Source organism: Quercus suber, unplaced genomic scaffold (genome assembly GCF_002906115.3).
Source record: "Quercus suber isolate HL8 unplaced genomic scaffold, Cork oak 2.0 scaffold_194, whole genome shotgun sequence".
Lineage (NCBI taxonomy): Eukaryota > Viridiplantae > Streptophyta > Magnoliopsida > Fagales > Fagaceae > Quercus > Quercus suber.
The window spans coordinates 506,401-528,805 of record NW_027069652.1 but is presented as its reverse complement, the minus strand read 5'-3'; the positions used below and the strand labels follow the sequence as shown (position 1 = coordinate 528,805).

The window sequence follows — 22,405 nt, the reverse complement described above, 5'->3', positions numbered from 1 at the left end:
TATCCCTGGACGACGCCCTGGACAAGGGGCAACTGATGGGATAACAAAAAATCACATCTATGGTTCGTTTAGATGGGTTGTCCAAGATGAACGGTTAGCCAAACGACCAGGCCATCTCCTATTCGTCCAGACCTCTCGTCCTTGGGAAGTTGAACAATTGATTAAACTTTAGGGAATCAAGTCGAAAGAACTGTCCATGTGTAAGGCGCATGGACGACCACACAACGGCGCGACAAAGAGTCGTCCATGTGTAGAGCGCATGGATGACTACGCAACACTTAGCAAATTTTGGAGCAGTTAATCAACCCGTGTTCATCGCCGCCAATCCCTCCCACGTATGTAACTTCCAACGGCAGTTATGATTTCTATAGTCGTTGAGGAGGTTATGTCCGGATTCCAAGATTCTGGGGGAAGTTATTGAACTAGTAATTGCCCCAGAATACCCTATATAAGTACCGGTCTTAACCATAAAAAGGTACGAATTTCCTGAGATTTTATATTGGATAAAGTTGAAACTCTATTAGAAGGGAAGATACTAACTTTGTCATCGGAAGGTATTTGGCCGGTTCACCCCGGTCACCCTTTGATTGTTTTCTCTCTTTATAGGCCTTTGCTAACGCCGTAGTCCACCGAAGCCGAAGTGTTCAACTGACTGCTTTCATCCATCATCAACCTTCATTGATATCAGCTCTCACATATATGGCACAATTGTGGATGAGACTAGAACCACCTCCAGGCCCAAGCTGATCTTTCCTAGTTTTCTCATGAGACTTTTCAGAGCAAAAGGGGTTGCAATTCCTCAAGATATCAGTCCCATGGCTCCCCTATTAGCCATAAACAAACTAACTCTCACAAGGATACAAGTTCATCTTTCAGGTGATGAAGAGGAGGGTGACCAAGGAGAAGGTGATCCTATGGAAACTGAAGCAGAGGCTGTAGGACAATCAGTCACACCCAGAAGCAGAAGCAAGAGGAGTAGAGCTTCAATCTCATCAGCTGCACCTTCAGATGCACTTCAGATCATCCTGGAGAAGATTGATGAACTCAGAAAAGTTCAGAATGAGCATACTAATAGGATGACAGCAATTCAGGATCAGCTCAACGTACTTTCAACCAAGTTTGACAATCTTAACTCCCAACAGTGACCCTTTGGCATTTCCGATCAAAAAGGGGGAGAATTCTTGAGGGGCAGCTCTTGAGAGGGAGTGCCATTTTGAGGGGGAGCATGCCATAAACAGTGTTTATTCAGTTTTACTTTAAGTTTCGTATGGTAGTATGTTTGGTTAATACTCTCTCTGTGGGTTTGTTACACTATGGTTAAAATGTTGGTTTAAAGGTTTAAAACTTATGGATTTGTTTGACTTTGAAACTTTGGTTTATTAATACTTAAGATGTTATTCAGTTTTTATTTACTATCTATACCTGTTGCTTTTGTAAGTTTTTAAGGTTTTTAGGTCTTTGTACCCATGCTATGTAGCTTTAGTACTTCATGTTAAATGTCACGCCCTTGTAGGATTTTGTTCCTGGATGCATATATGTTTTGTGCATTGGTTGAGTGTTGGACATACAAATGATACTTTGAAAATAAGCTTATTAGCTTGCAAGTCCGGATGTTCATTCCTTGAGTGAATGAGCATTGTGATCACTAGCATATAGTGATTGCAATTTTGGTTAAGTCATGGTTTATTGATTTATCCCATTTTGCTTGATCACATTTTGCTTGATCACATTATGCTTGCTCCATATGCATTACAAGTTTTCTTCGTACAATGAATTTATTGTGTTATTGTGTTTTAGGAGATTTTTTTGGTCATATGGTTTAAGAGCTTCACAGATTCTACAGTTAGGTGTGAGTGAGTTTTCCAACTGTTCCCAACTCACGCGTTAAGCCTAGAGTTTGTTGTAGGGCTTTGTCACAGAATAGCCAAAGGGGGAGATTGTAAGGTTGAATTTAATCGACCATATTGTTGGCTTTATTTAGTACCAATTTGCTTGTATTTTAGCACTTAGAAACCCTGTATTTAGGTAGGATTCATGTAAGGGTAGTGAGTGAGAGAGTGTGAAGAAATGCTCAAGATTGTGCAAGGATGCAGGGATTTACGGCTGGGACTCTGGGTGACTTGCGACTGGTAAGTCGCCAACTGCAGCACACGAGTGAAGTGTGCGAAAAGATGAACAGTCACGCCAGTTGGTGCACTACAAGACAAAAGGTCTAGCTTGGCCGTTTTGTTATCTCGCGGTTTGAACTCGCGACTCAGTCAAGTCGCGAGGCCAAGCTGCCAACCAGCACTGTTTTGAAAAACCTGACTCTTCGCATTCCTATCTCACCCTAGTATAAATACCCCTTATACCCATGAAACGTAGAGAGCTTCCAGAGAGAATTTTGAGAGAGAAACCCTAGAGAAAAACAAGATTGATTCATCCATAATCTTCATATAGAGACTCTTCAAATTCCTCTACTCTCACCCTCTCCATTGATACATCCTTGAGAGGTTCTTGACCAAATCCTTTTCTCACCATACCCACGTATGTGAGAAGGTCTTTTGGTGCTAAGGGAAGCAGTTTAGAAGGGACTAATAGTTATTGGTTGATGCTATGGGCTATAGCGGAATCTGATAAGCTAGAAAAGACAAAGGTTCGGCGCAACTTCGTTGGAGCAAGAAGTTTGGAGGGCTTAGGTACACTGGGTAGATTAGGCTTGGAGGGTCTATTGTTGTTCATGTATCCCAACTACATTTTCTAGTGGATTATTGACCGCTTGGAGGGTGGTAGAGAGGTTTTATGCCGAGGGTTTCGGTTTCCTCTTCGATAACACATCGCCGTGTTGTCTTTGTGTTTGCATCTCTCTTCCCTTAATCTTTACCATTTAATTTCTGCTGTGAATGTAATTTTAAATTGGTTTAGATTGTTTATCAATTCTATCATTAGCTTATGTTCATGTTCCGTACATTTATTGTTTGATAATAAGCTTGAATTGATAATTTGTAATTTGGGGGGTCTAAACGTTCATAGTGTTTTCAATGTTATTTGAACGCCTTGTGGCTTGAAAATGAGTCGACCACCCATAGCAGCAACGCTCATGCACTATCACACGCACATACTGTTGGAGGTGTGTGTGCATTACGGGTGTGTGACTAGAATCTGAGCCGATTTTATGGAAATTACCAAGGGTAAGTGAAGTTTCCACCAATCATTGGGTTTTTCTTAAGGTATGATTGGTCACCTGACTCTATTTGATTTTATTACCGATCCTAGGTTAAGAAAATGTCGTTTTTCCTAATCTAATGTGGATGGGAGAAAAATCTTGATTCTTGAGTTTGGAAGTTTGGTTACATGTGGGGATGGTGTTATGTACCCCATAACACCTGTCCAAAGGCAATCCTTTGTTTTGGTAAAATCATAGTTTTTGGACATTGGCAGTTGAAAACAAGCTATTGGCATTAGCTTTTGGGGCTTTAATTGTGTTGGGCTTTGAGGTTTGGTTTCGAAATAGGTATGGTCCTGATTGATTCTTTCAAAGTGTGTTTGAAGTCACTACCAAATTTCCACAGCGAAAATTCAGTAGCATTTTGCCTTATTTTTGTGGTGGAAATCCGCCAGCGCTTTGCCTTAGATACGTCATAGCATGCCAAACGCTATTCTCACCAAGCTTTCAATGTGAGAATGCGGCAATGGGCATGCCCAATTTTCAAGGCAAAAATCCGGTAGAGTTTCACGTTTGGTGTGCTATGGTGCACCAGCAGGGTTTTGTGTTTGTGTATACGGCCCATATAGACGTGCTCGTACCATGACAAGCCGAAGCCCTCCAAAATGTTAGAACACATTGGTATGTGTCTCATACATGGGGAAACCGATGTCATTTGGTGACATGGATCAAGACAATCACATCGCGATGATCGTGCACACAATATAGAATGAATATGCACCTATGACAATTGCCTCCATACTACAAGGTCAAGAGTTCTCATGACTAGAAAGGGTCGCTCACATAGCCACGAGAGTCATTCATACAAAGTGTACAATCACCGACACACACACACACAAGTAGATATACATATAACATGCATCATGCACAATGCTATCACACAGAGCATAAAAGTAAACCAGACATTGCCAACATTCCAAGGGTATGACCCAGCAAGGTATAGGAAAGGTAAAATAGACATTGCTATACCCACGGAATGCGGCCCAAGAAAAGAATAAGAGGATAAAAGGGGTGGTACATGGATGGGGACCCTGATACATGCTTTAGAGAAGAGGCTTAGAAAGGGGGAAAGAGAAGTTTACTTAGGAGGGGCTAGGCCCCCTAATCTACTGATCATTGCCCTTTGTGGGCTTGCATCCTTTTGCTTGCATCCTTGCCCTTTTTGCTTACGCCTAGGAAGTCACACCCTTACTCCTAGTGTCCTTGCTCCGTGTGTGTATATACAAAGACCAAAGAAACAAGCTAGCAGACAAGCAAAAGAAAGGAGATAGGGAAAGGGTAAAGAAGCATATAAAAGAGCAAACAAAATATTATCAAACAAAAGGGGGTGTCCTAGGAGGACAAATGTAGGTTTGGATCAAGTGTCCATAGTTCCATTAGATTGAAGTATGGACAACACACAAACTCATGCATGAACATGTAGGGAAACGTGCACGAATGCAAAGAAGTAAAGAAAGCCAAATGGCCACCGCAAAGAAAGCAAGGCACGCATAGAAAGCAAGGTACGCATATCAACATCGCTCAAAGTGGAGAAAGGTGTTGAACAAGCACACCAACACCTCATAAGTGTATCTCCAAGTGGTCACATCCAAACAAACCCTGGGAGGAACAGATGTAACCATGTAAGCACAAACCCACAGAGGGTACAAAGCATGGCAAAACTTAGATCTAGGGAGGCTAACATGAAGATAAAGCATAGAAGCAATCAAGAAAACATGGATATGCATAAAGCAAATGATCCAAACCCTTTAAGATAGGCCTAGATGTGCGGATGTAGGACTAGACCACAGGATCTAGATCTACACCACACCGGAAGGGCCAAAAAGCAAGAAAGAAAGATATCAAGGGACAACAAGTGCTAAAGTAGCACATAATATAGCAGCCAACCTAAATCTAAGCACACAAGCATGGCATGGAGCACATTAACGCATAGATTAAAGAACAAACATGTAGATATAAGCATAAACATGGAAAAGAACACAAAAGCATGTAGATCTAAGCATAAACATGGCAAGGAGCCTAACAACATGTGGATCTAAGCACAAATATGAAATTTAGACATATCCTAGACCAAGAAGGCTAGGTTAACAACGTCAAAGCGATAAATCATGGCAAAAAGCAAGTAGACATACTAAAAAAGCTATAAAACACGCTAGGAAGCTAAAACATGTTAGGAAAAGTGTTGGGTTAAAATGAATTGACCCTTTGCAATTAATTAATTAATTACCCAAGTTAATTAATTAGATCAAATTTCATGCAATAGTGTGGCAGCACAAACAAATCACCAATAAAACTTCCAGTAGTGGAAAATAAATTGACACTGGTGATTTGTTTACGAATAGGGAAAACCATCGAGGCAAAACCCCACCAGGTGAATTTCAGGTCGCCACTCCCAAGAATCCACTATTATCAATCGCAAGTGGTTACAAGTATAAGGAATCTTACCAAACCCTTTGGCCTATCCAGAAATACCAACCTACAACTAAACCCTTACCCCAATACCTAATTGGACTTGTATTGTAGTGGCAATCTTCCAGTTTAATGCACGAATCCTAGTACGTGACTAACCAATGATGCACGAATCCAAGTACGTGACTAACACCAACAACTTGAAGAAGATATTGGCTGCAAAGTTCTTCAGTTCATCAACGATAAAGATCAGGAAGCTCCTTGGTTACAAAAGCCTATGGTGTAAAGATGCAATAGCTTCTTCAGAGAGAATAATGAACTAGGTCACTTTCTGCATATGTTCTTCTTGTATGACGGCCTTTAAAAATAAGCATTATATATGTCTAGGGTTGTGAGAAAAGAAAGCCTATACAAATATACAAACATGGGCTGAAAATCAGATCTAGAAATTCTGATTTCGTAAGTTTCGACAGAAACAGCTTGTGTCTAGGTCACTTTCTACATATGTTCTCCTTGTATGACGACCTTTAAAAATAAGCATTATGTATGTCTGGGTTTGTGAGAAAAGAAAGCCTATACAAACATGGGCTGAAAATCAGATCTAGAAATTCTGATTTTGTAAGTTTCGACCGAAACAACTTGTGTCGAGTTTCAACATAAATCTCGATAGAAATGATTTTGTCGAGCTTTAATGAATAGCTCTTTTTCACTTGGTTCTTGGTCAGATCTTCATGACTTTAACACTTGACTTTAACAACATGTTTCTTGAAGTTTTAACCTAATTACAAAGTCACTCACTTTCCTCTCATCAGCCTTGCCTCTTGTTTCATTGGGCTTCGATCCATTTACAACAATACTCTCATCTTACTCTCTTAAGCTTTCATTATAATATACTTAGAGATTTTCAACCTTTTGTCTCAAACATGGGCTTACAATATATTCATCACCTTTGAGCTCTTCTCTTTTCATTTCATTATCATCATTTTTTTGAAGTAGCCCATTAGCTAGGATATATTGTAACCTTCCTCTTAAAGTCCATGAAGTTCTCATCATTTTGGGCCTAGGCATACAAGAAAGAGGCCCAAGATTAGGGAAATTCATATTAACTTTGTAGGATTTTGGATGCTAAGTCCATAGCATACTCGTTATCTTAGGTCCAAAGTCCTCTTTTTCAAAAGGGCCTTTTGATTTAGGCTTACGATAGTAATTAGGCTATGGTCTTATGAACCTTTCAAGTTAAGACATACCATTGGATTTAGGAATAAGCCTCTTACATGTAAGAACTTCTTTTCTTTTGTCCCATTTGTCTTTAGGGTAAGCCATAACTTTAGGGTCATCCCTCCTTTTTTTACCTCTTTTATTTGTCCTTTAAAATTAGGTGATCACAAGATATATGGTTGAACAAACAAGAGATATAAAGGGTACCCTCTTTTGGTAGGATCTAGTATCTCTTTAAGTGTGGGTAGGCCTTCCTAAGGCTAAAGGGATGGATAAGTAGGTTACTCACAACTTGGCGGGCCATTATTCTAACCGAGGGCCTAAGTGGACCTTTATGGATTGGTGGTAAACCGTTAATGTGCTCAAAGCCCATCGTAGGCAATGGCACACATTGTGAGTTGGAGGGATGAACTTTGAAAGACTTAGGCCTGAATGAAGCCTTCCATCTTCCCACTTATCACCAATCGAGGTAAAGGGAGAAAAGAACCATGTGATGTATGTACAAAAAAATATTGAGTAAGCCTTTATTAAGGCTAAGACATAGGACACATAGGAATTAAACTCACAATCCCTAGCGAAATTGTGACTAAGGACACGATGGGGGAGTCGCCACCTAGTTTTTGCAATGGCCTAGGAACCATATATATATAACATCCTCTCGAGGAAGGACCTTTTAATCTTACTACCAAAGATATGGGTTCAGGGTTAAGGTACGGTCTTGGAAAGGTGTTAGGCACCCAAAACCACCTAACCCTAAGGTTGGCTTCCCATCATTGTGTCTTATGTCTTGACCCTATTAAAGGCATACTCAATATGCTGGGAAATTTAGTTCCCGGTTGATAGAAATAATAATTTTAAACCCAAATTGCTAATTATATTTATTATAAATAAACCTTGTTAAAACAAATAAACACCAATATCATGTAAATATCATGCACAGTGGAAAAGTAAATAAGACAAGATATGATGACCCAGGAAAACCATTGAAACAAACTAGTTTCACAGTAAAAAACCTGGGCGGAAACCTTCCCAAAAAGCAATCCACTATAATAAAGAGAAGTTTTAGATCTAGTACAAAATATTTGTCCGTAGACTCTACAATCTCAATAGATGAACTTATAGCAGAAATCTTCCACCGCATCAGAACCTTTAAACTCTCTAGTATATGAACGCCACCGATGATGCATGGATCCCAGTACGTGACTAACTCCAGCAACTTGAAGATGTTATTGGCTGCAAAGTTCTTCACTTCATCAACAATGAAGATCAAGAAGTACCTGGTTACAAAATCCTAAGGCGCAAAAGAAGCAGTAACTTCTTTTAGAGAGAATAAGGCACTAGGTCACTTTTTGCATGTGTTCTCCATGTATAACAACCTTTAAAATAAGCCTTATATATGTCTAGGGTTGTGAGAAAAGAAACCCTACACATACATGTCAGTTGGGCCAAAACTCAAATCTAAAAATTCTGATTTCATAGATCTCGATAGATTCAGCTTTCGTTGAGCTTCATTCTTAAATCTCAATAGATACCGTTTTTGTCGAGGTATCTGTCGAGCTTTAATGAATAGCTTTTCTTCACTTGTTTCTTGGTCCAATCTTCATGGCTTTAACACTTGACTTGAACTATTGTTTGTTGAAATACTAAACCTATCCTAGATCTACCCAATTACAAGTAAAGTGCATTTTGTCAAAAGATTAGCCAATTACATAAAATATGTCCTTAACACAATACTTGTATCTAACTCATACACACACACACACACACACACACTAACATACATGTAACAATCAACATGGCATCAATCATCTCTAATCTTACATCTATCAAGGCAATCAACCAAAGCCTAGCATTTATTTAATCATGCTTCATCACAAACTCTATCATCATATCATATCACATCCAAGGCAGAAACATGTGAGCATCAAGATCAAAGGTAGAAACAAAGGCAACAAAACATGTCATCATTCAAGGCATCAAGATCACAATTATATCATAAACCCTAGCCAAGCATGTACATTTTGAATGCCTGACTTACCTTTTCTTACCTGGCAGCAACTCAACACCTATGGCATTATGCATGAAAATGTGAATTCATGTTCATGGCATTAAAACAATAAAACCCTAATTTTAACATGTGAAAGCAAACAAGCAATTAAACATGTGAAAAAAAAGCCCAAAAGTATGTATATATGAAAAAGGATCTAAAACAAAAGTATTACATGTGAAATCAAAAGCAAAAAAAAAAAAAAAAAAAAAAAAAAAATTAGGGTTTCTAGGCGAGTTCATGCGCACACATGAACAACCCTGCGTGCGTGTAATCAAGCCTGTGTGCATAGGCCAGATTATGCACACGTGGGAATCTACCCAGAAACCCTAGAAAAACAGCAGAACTTCAAAATGATAAATTTAACATCCTAACATACTTTTAAAACTTACAACTACATAAGCCTAAGCTAGATAAACATATTAAAACTTAAAACAACAAAAACTAAAGAGACAGAAAGTATAAAGAGCAGAAAAGAAAGAAAGTGAAAAAGAAAAAGAAAAGTTTGAAACTAATTCCTCAAACAAAAGCCCTTCAAGCTTGATTTTTGACCGTTCCCCTCAGTCAAATCTATTCACAATTTAATAAAATAGTGATTCGTAATCTTAAACTTAAAGACCAAGGCCAGAAAAGGCCCTAATCAAAAGAAAATTTACTTGAGAATGTTTTGTTAAAAACACCATCTTTGATTCACTATTTCTAGTGAATCTTAGTGTTTTCATGTGGGATTTCTGTGTGTTTTGAAAATATACCATGTAAGGCTACTTATAGTGTGAAAATAAGGGTTTGGAACGTTTCTTAGACAATGTGGGATTCGTTCCAAACGTCAACATTAATGCAAAAAACTTGCCTTGTATAGTTTTTGGAATTCACTATGCATGCGCAAGATTGGGCCTATGTGCGCCTGTAGAAAGGTACGTGCGTAAGCCGATTCTTGCGTGTGCATAGCGAGAGTTTCCTTGGCTTTATTTTCCCAAAAATAGATTTATTTTCTCATTGAAAGTTATATTTTTCATTCTAACATTTCTTAAGTCAATTTATCATCTGATTGGGCCCTAAACCAACCTTGGGTCTTAGAATTCAGCATCATTCGAGAACGGGAGCCAAAGTCGTAAAGCGTACAAAATGCGGTGTCTACACATAACACCATCTAGGTAATTTTTATACAAAGTAAACTTATTACCCACGAACCCCAAATCTAGCAAACCACACTCATCTAAAGCTTCAAGAAAATTTTGCATTTGTCCATAGGGCTGTAAACAACCCCCAAATTTTTCATGAGTCTTTAAGAGCTCATTAAAATTACCTACACACAGCCATGGTAAATCAAAACATCCACGAAGGTCCTTCAGCAAATTCCACGACTCCATTTGTAGATGAGTTTCCGGAGCTCCATAAAATCCTATGAAACGCCAAACATTCTCTCGACCTTTATTAATCAAAGCATCAATGTGATTTATGGAGGAAGACTCAATATGCAAATTGAAATCTTTCTTCCAAAATAAAGCCAATCCACAGCCATGAGTAATTTTTGAAACCCCATGATGATAACCAAACCACAAAGAATCATGAATACCAATTAGCCTAGCTTCATCTAGCCATGTATTGGCTAAAAACACCATTGTAGGATCTTGTGCCCAGACTAAAACACCGAGCTCATGAACTATCTGCCGGTTCCCAAACCCCCGATAGTTCCAACATAACACACTCATTGGTCCCGGCGGGGCTAGGAACCAGCCGCCGCCAACAACGCAGAATTTTCCTTCCCATCCTTCGAAACCAACTTCTTCTTCTTTGATAATTCTAGATGATTCGAACCCAACTCAGAGGACCTTTTAGAACCTGCTGAAATATTCAATTTTTCCTGTTTTCCTGATTCAATACGTGGGAGACGGGTCCACTTTGTCGCTAGAGGAGACTTTGTAACGCGTGGAGAAGCTTCATTCAATTCGGGAATATTAGTGATATTCCTTGAAGGAAGTATCAGGGTACTGGAGCTCACCAAAATCGGTGAGGAATTATTATTTGAGGGAAATAGGGGAGCTGAAGTTGCGTGCTTCTTAGAAATAATAGGTGGCATGGAAATAATAGGATCCTCTTTTGGAATAGGATCCTGCATGTTAATTGCCTTCCCCAAATAATCAAACTTTGTCAACTCACTATCAATCATATCATATTATAATTATAATTATAATATAATAAAAGTTGGGCTTAGACGCTGTGGTTGTGCCAAGTGGCGGCATCAAATTGTAGAAATTTTCATAGATTTTTAGATTTTAAGAAAAAATATATATAAGTTTTTGTCAACTATAAATTCTAAGTGGATATAATTTTTCTTCAATTATAATTTCTAAGTGGATAAAAATCTTAATTAGATTAAAGATAATTGAATAAAACTAAATAGACAATCTTATGAAAAATAAATAAATAAAAAAGAAGAAGAATTTGATCACAATTGGAATACTAAACCCAGCAGTATTGGGAGACCAGCAGACAAATAGTGCTAAATAGAAGGAAGGATTTTGATGAATACTAAACCATACTTCTTGCTGAGGTTTCTCTATCAGAAGCAAGGTTTCAAGAGGTAAAGAATTATGTAACTTTCTTATTTTTTAATTACTATACTACACGTTTATATATATAACCAAAAAAAAAAAATTGTCATGCATTGATTCTCAAATACCAATTTCAAATAGATAATACTAAGACAAATAAATAAATAAATAAATAATTCTACCACTAATCAAGCAAACGTTTTAAAAAAAAAAAAAAAAAAACTGTTTTACTAATAACCAAATATCCGAACCATGCATATTATACAATATACAATAATTGACCTATAGACTTATAAAAACAAAAAAAATAGCAGAGGAAAAATCAATTTATAACAATGTTATCTATTTCTTTTGTGTTTATCCAAAAATAAATAGAGGAAAGTTGATAAGACAAAGTAAAATTTTGTATTTATCCAAAGGTTAGTAGAGCAAAAGTTGATAAGAACAATTAAGATTTTGTATCTATCTAAAAAAATTGCTGCTATTTTCGCTTACCTTCAAGTGTATCTAAAACTTGCAATTAGATCATAGGGAATAAAAATCAATTGGAAAAAAAAATTATAAATATATTTACTCCACCTCCCTCAAACTTCTCATTCGGACTATTCATGAAGGTTATATTTTTTGTATTCTTAGTTTTTTTTTTTTTTTTGTATATATTTTTAGTTGGATGGTTTTGTTCTATAACGGAAGTACATATTATTTATACTACAACTAACTATATTGGAACTCTTTGAAGCTATAGAGTTTGAAGGGAACTTTGAAAAGCTTAGTTATTTTGACCATCTCTATTTGGCCATGGAGGGAGGCACGTACACTTTTGTGGAGTCATGGATGCTATTTTCATGGATCATTAAGATTTTTATTCCATAATTGGTAAGTATGATCAATCCTCATTACTTCTGGTATGTATTCTTTATTCTTTTGTCTAAATTTTTTTAGGAGAAAAAAATGGAAGTATTCATGTTATTAGAATTTTGAAAGTGATTATTTACAATAAGCTTGAATTGTTGAAACTTAATTAACTAGATCTTCATCAACCATAATCTATTGGAATATGATCACAACAAGGATTCTCAAGAGAGATAAAAACCTTAAAAATTAAGGGTGTAGTTGGCTTAGCAATATAGATTAGTAGGCTTAGCAATATAGATCTTCATTTACTCATAATATAGATTGTTGTTCACAAAATTAGCCAAGAAGGATCTGCAGACCTCACAAAAAGGTATTACTTTTTAATTCTTTTGACATCTCAATGCTAATGAAGCTATTTTCAATTATCGATGCAAAACTTATTGCCAAGGTCTTAACTCTTAGTATTTCTCAAAATTATTTATTGAAGTTTATATTTACACATTTGTTTTGATAGGTTGAAATTCAGTGCTTCCTCCCTTGCTTTCAAATGCAAAAATTCAATTCTTATGTAAATCTCACTACTTTTATTTATTTATTTTGTTTAGTAATTTGGGTTCTTTATAATTCTTAACTATTAAATTGAGTTTACCACTTAAATAAATGTTATTATTTAAATTTAATTTGTTGTAAGAATGTCAAGTTTAGAGTCCCATGAGTGAGATGCAAACAGAGAGAATGGGAGAATTAATCTGAGGAGGCTCACCTCCTCGGATGAGCAAAGCACAAATCAAATACATGTCCCATCATTCTAGGTGACTTCTATGGATGTTCTACTGACAGGGACGCGTATTGTGAACGCACAAGAGGGAAGGAAGCTCAGAAATATCTAAGGAAAAAATACTGTCACCACATTAAATGTTTTGCAACTAACTTTCTGGCCGCAATTATATGGAGAAGACCCCTGAACAATGCTGCCTTAGCTATCCCAACTCACAGAGAGTTAGGGAGGGTGTTCAATGGGACAAGCACTCAAGTAATGGCTTGGATGATCAACAAATGGAGGGCCAAATCATGAAGGGGGAGATATATAATGTAAGAGACCCTTGGAGGGAAGGGGATTGGAAAATCAAGAAAGAAACACTGTAACAATCTATAATCAAACTTGTAACCATATTTAAGAACATTATATAAGAACTAGTCTCCTCGGACATTGCTGAGGACCTTTTTTCTTCAATTTAAACTTGTTTATTTTTACTCTTTTGTCATCAAGCCTATCTAACTTGTTGTTTGATTAACTAAAGCCCAGTTTTCTAACCCATTATCTACAAATTCATTGTTTTGGGCATTTTGGGGTCTAAGTCCATTCATACCTTGGGCTAAGAACTCAAATCTGGTCTTTACAATTGGCATCGTCTGTGGAAATTATTGGTGTTATAGTAAATTCAACTTTGAATGATGATAGGTTCAGGTCCACACATGGCAGAGTTTATAGGGTCTCAACGTCAAGATCACTTTCGTGATCTTGAACGAAAAAGGGACTGGGAGGTAAGTGTACATACTACCTATACCAGTCAGGGCCAATCTCGGAGTAAAATCCACGTCTCTAATGAGGGGAATGCCAGAGCCATGCAGAAGGAGATTGATCACCTAAAGAGAAGCTTGCGCCATGAACAGCAAAAGCAAGCTCCCTCTAATCCTGACTTCTCTTCTGATGGTGAAGAGGATGGTAGCTATAGGTACAGATCAAGGACTCCTCCTAGCGAGTCTTTTTCATATGATGAGGACTACCATCATGAGCGCAAAAACAGAAATTCATCCTCGATAGGCCTAGGAAATGAGTAAGGCACTCAACTAGATTTTTAGGTCACCTTTCACGTGTTGGATTGAGAGAGGGAGGCTTCCTCAGCGGTTCACTTAGCCTACATTCACAATGTATAATGGTAGAACAGACCCTGTGGAGCATGTTAGCCACTTCAATCAGAAGATGGCAGTACACTCCAAGAACGAGGCCTTGATGTGCAAGGTGTTCCCATCCAGCTTGAGGCTTGTGGCAATGAGGTGGTTTGATGGTTTGAAGGCAAGCTCCATGGATTCGTTCAAGGAACTCACTCAAGCATTTGGATCCTATTTCGTTACGTGCAGTAGGGTTCCTCGACCTTTAGCTTCCTTGTTAACTTTGTCCATGAGAGAAGGAGAAACCCTGAAAATATATTCGGACAGATATTGGGAGATGTTCAACGAGATAGATGGTGATTTTGACGATCTAGCCAACAACACTTTCAAGCTCGGCCTATCTGCCAGGCATGACTTAAGGAAGTCCTTGACTGGGAAACCTGTTACCAGTATACGCCAGCTTATGGATCAAATTGATAAGTATAAGAGGGTTGAGGAGGACCAACAGCATGGCAAGGAAAAGAGCAAGGTTATCCCTCAGGAGAGGAAGGATTTCAAGTCGGTCCGCTACAACAATAATAGACCCGGAAGGGATTTTGCTGGGCAGTCTGCGCCTGCAACTCCTCAAATGGTTAACGCAGTGTTCCAAGAACTGGTGCATCAAGTTTTGAAGAATATTAAGAGCGAGCCATACTTCAAATGGCCGAACAAGATGAGTGGAGACCCTTTGAGGTGCAACTAGAGCCTTCATTACTAGTACCACCAGGAGCGGGGTCATACTACTGAAGATTACAGAACACTGTGGAACAATCTAGAGTGACTGGTCAAAGAGGGAAGGTTGTAACAATTTTTTTACCGGCCCAATAGACAAGGGAACCAGTCAAGGTTGGAGGCTCAGAGGAATGCTCCTTCAAGGACTTCGTTAGGCACAATCAATGTCATCTTTGCTGCACCCGGTAGAACCGGTTCCCACCCTTCCAGGGTGATGTCTGTAGCTAGGCAATTAGCCAAAGACTCTAACTCTGAGCTAAAGAGAGCTAGAATAGAGGTCTGACCGTTACCGAGTTTCTCAGACGAAGACATGATTGGAACCATCCAACCACATGATGACGCCTTGGTGGTCACCCTCAGAATAGGGGGTATGATGTGAAGAAAGTATGGTAGACCAGGACAGTTGTGCAGAGATTATGTACCCTGACTTATACAGAGGGCTGAACCTAAAGCTTGAAGATCTGACAGCCTATGATTCACCCTTAGTGAGTTTTGATGGGAAAGTTGTTATCCCAAAGGGCCAGATTCGGTTACCCGTACAGGCAGGATTAGAGGTAGTTAAAGTGGACTTCATTGTGGTGGATGCATACTCCCCATACACGGCCATTGTGGCCAGACCTTGGTTTTATACCCTAGGGGATGTCTCTTCAATGCTGCATTAAAAGGTGAAGTATCTGTCGGGGGATCAGATTGAGGAGCTAGTTGTGAGCCAATCCGTGGCTAGGCAATGCCTCGTGTTTACAATTTTGCACCAGCCTGCGGCCAAATCCTCGGCCTCTGCTGGGAGAGGATTATAGCAATCAAAACCCCCAGTATTACCAATGAAGGGGCTAGTCGAGGAGGTTAAATTTGAAGATTTAGAGAAGTTCGCTATAGGTGATGATCCAAAAAAGGAAGAGTTAGTGGAATTTCTTAGGAAGAACGTTGATATGTTTGCTTGGAATGTCTACGAAGCCCCGAGGGTGGATCCAAGTTTCATCTGCCATCATTTAAATGTTAATCCATTTGTCACCCTAAAGAAGCAACCACCTCGGCGCTCATCTAAGCATCACTCTAATGCTGTTAAAGATAAGGTGAATAAGCTCAAGTAGGCAGGGGCTATCATAGAGGTTTTCTACCCTGACTGACTGGCCAACACTATGGTGGTAAAGAAGAAGAGTGGGAAGTGGCATGTATGTGTGGACTTCACAGATCTAAATAAGGCTTGCCTAAAGGATTCGTTCCTTATGCCTAGGATAGACCAGCTAGTGGACACAACTATAGGCCATCCTCGGATGAGTTTCTTAGATACCTTTCAAGGGTACGACCAGATACCGCTAGCCCTGGATGACTAGGAGAAGACAGCTTATGCCACTCCCATTGGAAACTACCATTTTCGGTTTGAAAAATGCAGGATCCACCTATCAAAGGATAATGACTATGATGTTTGAATCATAGTTGGGCAAGAGTATTGAGGTCCATATAGACGACATGGTGGTGAAGAGTAAGGTGGTGTCCGAGCATGTAAGAGACCTCAAGAATATTTTGAAATTTTGAGAAAACACAAACTGCGACTCAATGCTTCTAAATGTTCTTTTGGGTTCGGATCAAGGAAGTTTTTAGGGTACATGGTAATACATCACGAAATTGAAGTTAACCCCGATCAGATTAAGGCAATCAACAGTTTGCAGCCATCTCGGAACCCTAAGGAAGTCTAGAAACTGACCGGAATGACTGCTACCTTGAATCGGTTTATCTCTCGGTCAGCAGATAGATGCACACCTTTCTTCCTACTAATGAACAAGTGGAAAGGATTTGAGTGGACCGAGGAGTGTGCTTTAGCCTTCTAATAGCTTAAGGATTACCTCTCTCGGCCACCTATCATGTCTAGTCCTAAGATGGATAAGGTCCTATTTGCTTATCTTGCTGTGGCCCCTCATGTGGTAAGCTTGGTCTTGATACGAGTTGATAGCGACATACAAAGGTTGGTTTATTATGTGAGCAAGTCACTACATGAGGCGAAGATCCATTATCTACCATTGGAGAAAGCCATTTTGGCGGTGGTACATACTACATGTAAACTCCCCCATTACTTTCAAGCACACATAGTAGTTGTCCTAACTCAGCTTCCCCTCAGAGCTTTGCACCGAAGTACTGATTGCACGGGGAGGATTACTAAATGGGGCATAATCCTAGGAGCTTTTGACATTAAATACATGCCTCATACCTCTATCCAGGGTTAAGTCCTTGTAGATCTGGTAGCCAAGTTTGCTGAATCTCCATTGGAAGTAGAAGCAGAGAAGCACAACATGGATGGAAAATTGGTTGGTATGGTTTCTTAACAAGATCCCTTGTCTTGGAAAGTGTATGTCGATGGTGTAGCAAATCAGAAGAGATCCAGAGTGAGGCTAGTTCTAATATCCTCTAAAAAGATTACTATTGAGAAATCATTGAGGCTAGGCTTCTCGGCCACAAATAACGAAGTTGAATATGAGGCTCTATTGATGGGAATGGCCATGGTTCAAACAATGGGCAAAAAGGCATTAGAGATGTTGTTGGACTCAAGATTGGTCGTTGGTCAAGTGAAAGGAGAGTTTGAAGCAAAAGATGGAAGAATGCAAGGGTACCTGAGTCAGGTTAGACACTTGCAATCAGGGTTCGAATATTTCAACTTATTGCATATTCCTAAAAGTGGAAAAATACACACTAATTCCCTAGCCACACTTGCAACCTCCTCGGTGCATAGGTTACCTCGGGTCATCCTTGTAGAGGATTTATATAAGCCCACAGAAGTGAAAAGAGAGGTGATCCATGTTCACCAAGTTAAAGTAGGGCCTAGCTGGATGGACCCCATGGTACTATTCTTGAAGGAGGATATCTTGCTCGAGAAGAAATCAGAAACTGACAAGGTATGAAGAAACGATTCTCGGTTCTGGTTGTCCGAGGACCAAAAATTATATAAACTTTTTTTTTCTACGCCATACCTGCTATGCATACACCCTGAGGCAACAGAATCACTCCTTGAGGAGTTATATGAGGGGATTTGCAGAAGCCACACTAAAGGAAAATCTTTGTTGCACAAAGCCATCACTCAAGGCTATTAGTGGCCAAACATGCAAAAGGAAGCACAGGAATATGTAAGGAAGTGCAACCAGTGTCAAAGGTTCATGCCAAACATACACCAACCGGAAGGAGTCCTTAATCCTCTATCCAACCCTTGGCCATTCATTTAGTAAGACTTAGACATTGTAGGCCCTTTCCCTAAGGCAACAGAATATAAGAGATACTTGCTAGTCCGCACGAACTACTTCACTAAGTGGGTTGAAGTTAAGCCCTTGGCAAATATCAAGGATTAGACGCCAAGAAGTTTTTCTAGAAAAACATCGTCACACAGTTTGAGGTCCCTCGTACCCTCAATTTCGGACAATGGCCTTCAATTTGATAACAAATCTTTCAGAAGATACTGTTGTGACCTGGGAATTATGAATAGATATTGTACCCTAACTTATCCCCAAGGGAATGGACAAGCTGAGACTATTAACAAGGTCATAGTGAATGGACTCGAGAAGAGGTTGGATGATGCAAAGGAAAAATGGGTGGAAGAGCTGTCCCATGTCCTTTGGACATACCGAACCACACCTCGCAGGTCAACAGGGGAGACCCCCTTTTCAATGACTTATGGAGTAGAGGTGGTTATTCCTTTAGAAACTGGCTTCCCAATGCTAAGAACAAGCTTTTTTAATCCGAGTGACAACAATGAATTACTAGAAAAGAGTTTAGACTTGATCGAAGAAAGGAGGGAGAACGCCATGGTCCAGTTGGCATATTACCAACACAAACTTAAGTAAGGGTATGACGCCAATGTGAAGTTGATACCATTAGCGCCTTGTGACTTGGTGTTGAGAAAGGTTCTAGAAACTGTAAAGAACCCAACATGGGGAAAACTAGGGCCTAGTTGGGAGAGCTATATCGCATCACCTCGGTGGCAGTATAGAAGTATATTACCTCGAAGACCTAGATGACCATGTAATACCATGCCCTTGGAATGTAAACAACTTGAAAAGATATTACTATTAATGAAAGTTTCTTTTGCCATATGCTTATTTATTGTTTAAATACATCGTACTTCCCATTATCATCTTCCTAAGTGTTAAATAGAACCTTAGACATGTCAGGCTCCTCAAACCACATGCTTTGGATAAATTAACACTCTATGACATTTTTCCTAAGTGTTAAATAGAACCTTAGACATGCTTAGCTCCTTGGACCACATGCTTTGGGGAAATTAACACTTTAGACATCTTTCTAAGTATTAAATAGAACCTTAGTCATGTCTAGCTCTCTGGACCACATGCTTCGGCTAAATTAATACTTAAGTGACATTTTCCTAAGTGTTAAACAGAACCTTAGACATGTCTGGCTCTTTGGACCACATGCTTTGGGGAAATTAACACTCCATGACATCTTTCTAAGTATTAAACAGAACCTTAGTTATGTCTGGCTCCTCGAACCACATGCTTTGGCTAAATTAATACTTAAATGTCATTTTCCTAAGTGTTAAACCAAACCTTAGACATGCCTAGCTCCTCGGACCACATGCTTTAGGGAAATTAATAATTCATGACATTTTTCCTAAGTGTTAAAACAGATCCAGGGTTATACCCAACTCCTCGAATTGATGGCCTTATGTAAGTTGAAGTCCTTATTTACTTATCTAAATGATGAGCAGGATGAAGTTCGTCTTGCCTTTTATTTTTTACAAAGTACATATTTATCTTCATTAGAATCAGCCTTCATTACAGAAGGTTCAATTCTCAAATACGAATATGTGATAGACCCCTTTATTGTTAATACTTGATCAAGTTACTTAGATTGTTAGTAGTGTGTTATTGCTAGTTTTTGTTGAAGACGGGGTAGCAACAATTCAATTTTGTTCGCAATAGTAATAAGCTTCAAAGCATATGAAGTAAAGGTGCAAGAGATAGAAAGAAGAGCATTTTCATTAAATAGAGGGAGTACATTTTATACGGTGACAAAAAGCCATTGCCAAAAAAATAAATAAATAAAAAAAATAAAAACAACAACAACAACAAATGAAACTACAAATTAAGTCCTAAGTGCTACTTCTTAGCCTTGGGGGGGTCTTCTTTTTGGCTCGGCTGGAAGGCAGGGACATCCTTGGCCTGAGGATCACTCTCTTTAGTCTTGGCCTCTGGCTCTTTTGCTTTGGCCTTAACAGCATCCTTGGCCTCTGAAGGGGGCTGAGACCCCTTACCCTTACCTTTGTCTTTGGCCCCCTCAACCCCTTGACTTTGATCACCAACTTGGCAGGGTCCTTTCAAAGTCTCAGAGAGGGGGAGAGCAACCTGTGCAGTTAGGTGCTGCTCTGAAGACTCAGGAACAGTGGCAGAGGAGGATAGGAGGCCAACCAGGATCTCACGGATCTCGGGGTGGTAATATACTTTCCCCGATTGCCATTACTTCGAGTATATAGGGACTCCTGCAATGTTAAGGGCTTCTGCCCATGTTGCATTGCAGTAATCCATGCATACCCTAGCCAACTTCTCAGTAAGCCTAGCTTGTGTTTCTTCCACGTTGAGGGTGTAGAATGCTTGTTTTTCAACCTCGGTTGCCTCCTTAGCCAACTGAGCTACCTCCTTAGCCTTCTACAGCTCTGCCTTTAGCTCCAACACAAGTTGTCTTGAAGTGGCCAGCTCTATCTCAATCTGATAAAGCAACTTGCGCTGGTCCTCAGCTTGAGTCTCGGCATTCTTTAACCTAAGGACTCTTCCTCTCCCTCTCCTCAATAGTCATCTTGGAGAGCAGCTCGTTCTCAGTCTCAAGGCGGAGGTGGACCTTGTTTTTAACATCGTTTTGGGCCTCATTGACCCAATCCTCGGCCACAAAGACCTCTTGGGTGATCTGCACCAAAAAAAATATATAGCAACCCCATGTGAACAAAAGGGAGAGAGAAAACCTATTAATACTTAGATTAATAAAAGGTGTGTGGCTGTGAACCTACCATGGCAAGGTCCCTTTTTAAAGGACATGAAGAGGTATTGCCGCTTCAGCTTCTTCACGGCATCCATATCCCTGGGTAAAATAAGTTGCTGCTGCAGGGTCTTAGCTATGTATGTAGAATGTCCTCTTTAGAAATCCCTAATTGAGGCATTCCAAGGGATGGCAACCCCATCTACCTCTAACTGAGGAGACTAGATGCGTTGCTGAAGGCCCACCTCAGCCACAGTTTGCTCTACCCGACTGTCCATAGAAGTGGACCTCTTGTCTTTAGGGTCTTTGGCCACTTTCTGTTGTTTGGTGCCCTTTTGAGTGGCCACCTCCCCTTTCTCAAGATCCTGCATTAGTCTTTTCTTCTTTAAATTTAGAATAGCATGCAACCTGAGGTCAATAGGGGGTAGAGGGGGAGGAGGTGGAAGAATGGGAGGAACTTAGGAGTTAGGAACTTATTTCGAAGTTAACCCCTTGTTCCCTGTGGCCATGAGCTCCCTTAGGCTCTTGTTGCCCCAGTTCAACGCCATTTCGTCTTCCTCTTCGAAGGTGCTGTCTGGACGGGCAATCACCAGAATCGAGGCGTGAACACCTGAGTATATGTCAAGCTCTTCCTCGGCATCCGAGATGTGAACCACCTGAGCCCCTTGAGTCTCCCCTTCTTCAAAGTGAAATTTGTCTATCTCCTCCTCTAGTGATAAGCATGAAGAGGCAGTCTCCTCCCTTGGCACTGCTACTGCTTTAGGAAGAATCCGTTGAAAAGGCAGTATGACTAGAGGAAGGTCTTCTTGGGCTAAGAAGTTTGGGCATGACACGTCAATTCGAGCCAGCCGGCGATCACCTATTCTTATGGCATGGCCTATCTCTTGATATATCTCCAAGATGGGCTTGAAGTCCAAGATCAAGGGGACAACTCGTAACTGCCTATCCTCACTTACGAAGATCTCGAATCTCAGTAAATAATTGAGAGCTGTAACGTTGGTCAAATTGAGCCTGGGCGCTACCTGCCTCTTGTCTGCAAAAATAGTCGAGGAGTAAAACATGGTTAGAGAGTCAAAATCCATCATTAGAGAAAGAAAAAAAAAGTAGAAATAATAACATAATTATGGTCAGAAGGTCTAAATCTCTTGTTAAGGAACCTAACTCTAAAGTGCCCTACCTGGCTTTCCCTCTCGAACGGGGCAGTGAAGGCCATTATGCCACACTTTCAAAGCTATCAGATAGTCGTCTTTCATACCTTTATTAGATTTGGGGAGGCATGAGACAAGCCTAACGATAGGCAATCTGGACTTGAGGTAAAACCCTGCGTTAGAGAGTGAATGACACTCGTACATATAGACCACATCATACTAGGTGAGCCCCAAACCCAGATGCTCGTTTAGAGCATCAACGCTGCCTAAGACCCTAAAAAGGTTGGGAGGGCACTGGTGAGGACACAACCTATGGTTAATGAGATAGTCTCGA

At 39.7% G+C, this 22,405-nt stretch overlaps 1 protein-coding gene across 1 annotated transcript; it reads left to right on the top strand.

The window, feature by feature from the left end:
- Window positions 1-14,219: 14,219 nt before the first annotated feature.
- On the top strand, window positions 14,220-14,924 carry LOC112011002 (uncharacterized). Its single transcript, XM_024043410.1, has one exon. The coding sequence runs from the start codon at window positions 14,220-14,222 to the stop codon at window positions 14,922-14,924; it is 705 nt and encodes a 234-aa protein (XP_023899178.1).
- The last annotated feature ends 7,481 nt before the right edge of the window (window positions 14,925-22,405 follow it).